The sequence below is a fragment of the Nannochloropsis gaditana genome, assembly GCF_000240725.1.
Source record: "Nannochloropsis gaditana CCMP526 unplaced genomic scaffold scaffold285, whole genome shotgun sequence".
Classification (NCBI taxonomy): Eukaryota; class Eustigmatophyceae; order Eustigmatales; family Monodopsidaceae; genus Microchloropsis; species Microchloropsis gaditana.
This window is the reverse complement of record NW_005803668.1, coordinates 31,107-32,348: the sequence shown is the minus strand read 5'-3', so window position 1 is coordinate 32,348 and position 1,242 is coordinate 31,107. Positions and strand designations below refer to the sequence as shown.

Below are 1,242 nucleotides of genomic sequence, written 5' to 3'. Positions count from 1 at the left end.
AGAAGAAGAAGAAGAAGAAGAAGGAGAAAAAGAGGGAGGAGGAGGAAGAAGAGGAGGAGGACGCGACAAGCTCGCCAACGAAAGAAGGGAAGAAGCGGAAGGCGGAAGTTGAGGAGAGCGCGGAGAAGAAGAAGAAGAAGAAGAAGAAGAAGGAGAAAAAGTAGGCAAAGGAAAAATATGGACGGCTGGGGATGGAAATGTGTAAAAGAAGGGTCGGATGCTTGGGCGGGGAGAAGGCTGTGAGTTGCCGGAAGCGAGGGGGAAAAGCAGGGAAAAGTGGCTTCACAGGAAAGACTGACTTGCTGGCCCTGTGGGGTTGTGTATTTGCTGTCCGGGTGCCTGGGCGAGGGACAAAGTCGGGGCGGACAGTGCAAAGGCTCGAGCTCTTTTCGTTTGGAAAAGAAAAAAATAAGTGTGGCACAGAAAGGTATGGGCGTTCCCGTTCAAGTGTTCTCAACAGGTCTCCGAGCTTGGCCAGGCTGACCCCCCAAGTGAGGGTCACGTGTGCGTACTTTCGACATTGATTGCTTTGGTTACGGCGCCCCTAGGCGTTCTGACTGCACTTCACTCCAAGCGTTGCGCTGGGACTGTTTTTCTTTCCTAGTTTCGTCATACTACGACACTCCTAGCGCCGGGAAAGGGCACTACCAGGAACTCGCCCTTTCCACCGCACTCCTTTCCCTCCCCTGGCTCGCCACGCGCTCTTCTTTCTCCCTTTCTTGCCTTTTAGTTTTTTAAGTCGATGCCGGCGCATCTCCTACTTCTGCCATGGGGTTTGGGGCGGGCGAACCGGTTACCTGCGTCCGGGACTCTGTCTTCTTCTTGCCGGCGCTGCTGATCAGGACGGAGGAAGGGATGACCCCCCGCGTCAAGGCCAAGGTTTTGGCGTTAAGACCAGGAGGCTTGCGTTTCAGCACCCTGTTGGTCGGTCCCTGGTGAAAGGCAAACTTGGAGGCAGGGACGGGCGTGGAGGATGCCGTCTCCGCCTTCGTCTGAGGAGCATGGCGGGCATGGGAAGCCTCGTCCGGGCCCTGCGCGCCAAAGCCGAGGATGGCCATTAAATCTCCTGGCGGCTGAGTCGAACTTTCCCGAGGCGCAGACAAATTGGAAGGGTGGTGTCCCTGTTGTTGTTGTTGTTGTTGTTGTTGTGGTTGTTGTTGTTGTTGCTGCTGCACTTGTCGGGGCGGCGGGAGCGCTGGGTATTGTGAATGTTGCTCTTGGAACAGGTGGGAACGCGGTGCT

General features: G+C 55.9%; 2 protein-coding genes across 2 annotated transcripts in view; one reads left to right on the top strand and one right to left on the bottom strand.

Annotated features, from left to right (window-relative positions):
- The window catches only part of NOP56 (nucleolar protein 56), a gene marked incomplete at both ends in the record, with an annotated part of 2,952 nt that extends 2,788 nt beyond the window's left edge, over positions 1–164 (top strand). The window contains one exon of the mRNA XM_005855119.1: positions 3–164. Coding sequence (XP_005855181.1) covers positions 3–164 — 162 coding nt within the window. The remainder of the gene's footprint in view (positions 1–2) is intronic.
- A 570-nt stretch (positions 165–734) lies between these two features.
- Positions 735–1,242, bottom strand: part of NGA_0133600 (uncharacterized protein) — a gene marked incomplete at its 3' end in the record, with an annotated part of 4,558 nt that continues 4,050 nt past the window's right edge. Inside the window, exon 4 of the mRNA XM_005855115.1 lies at positions 735–1,169. Coding sequence (XP_005855177.1) covers positions 735–1,169 — 435 coding nt within the window. The remainder of the gene's footprint in view (positions 1,170–1,242) is intronic.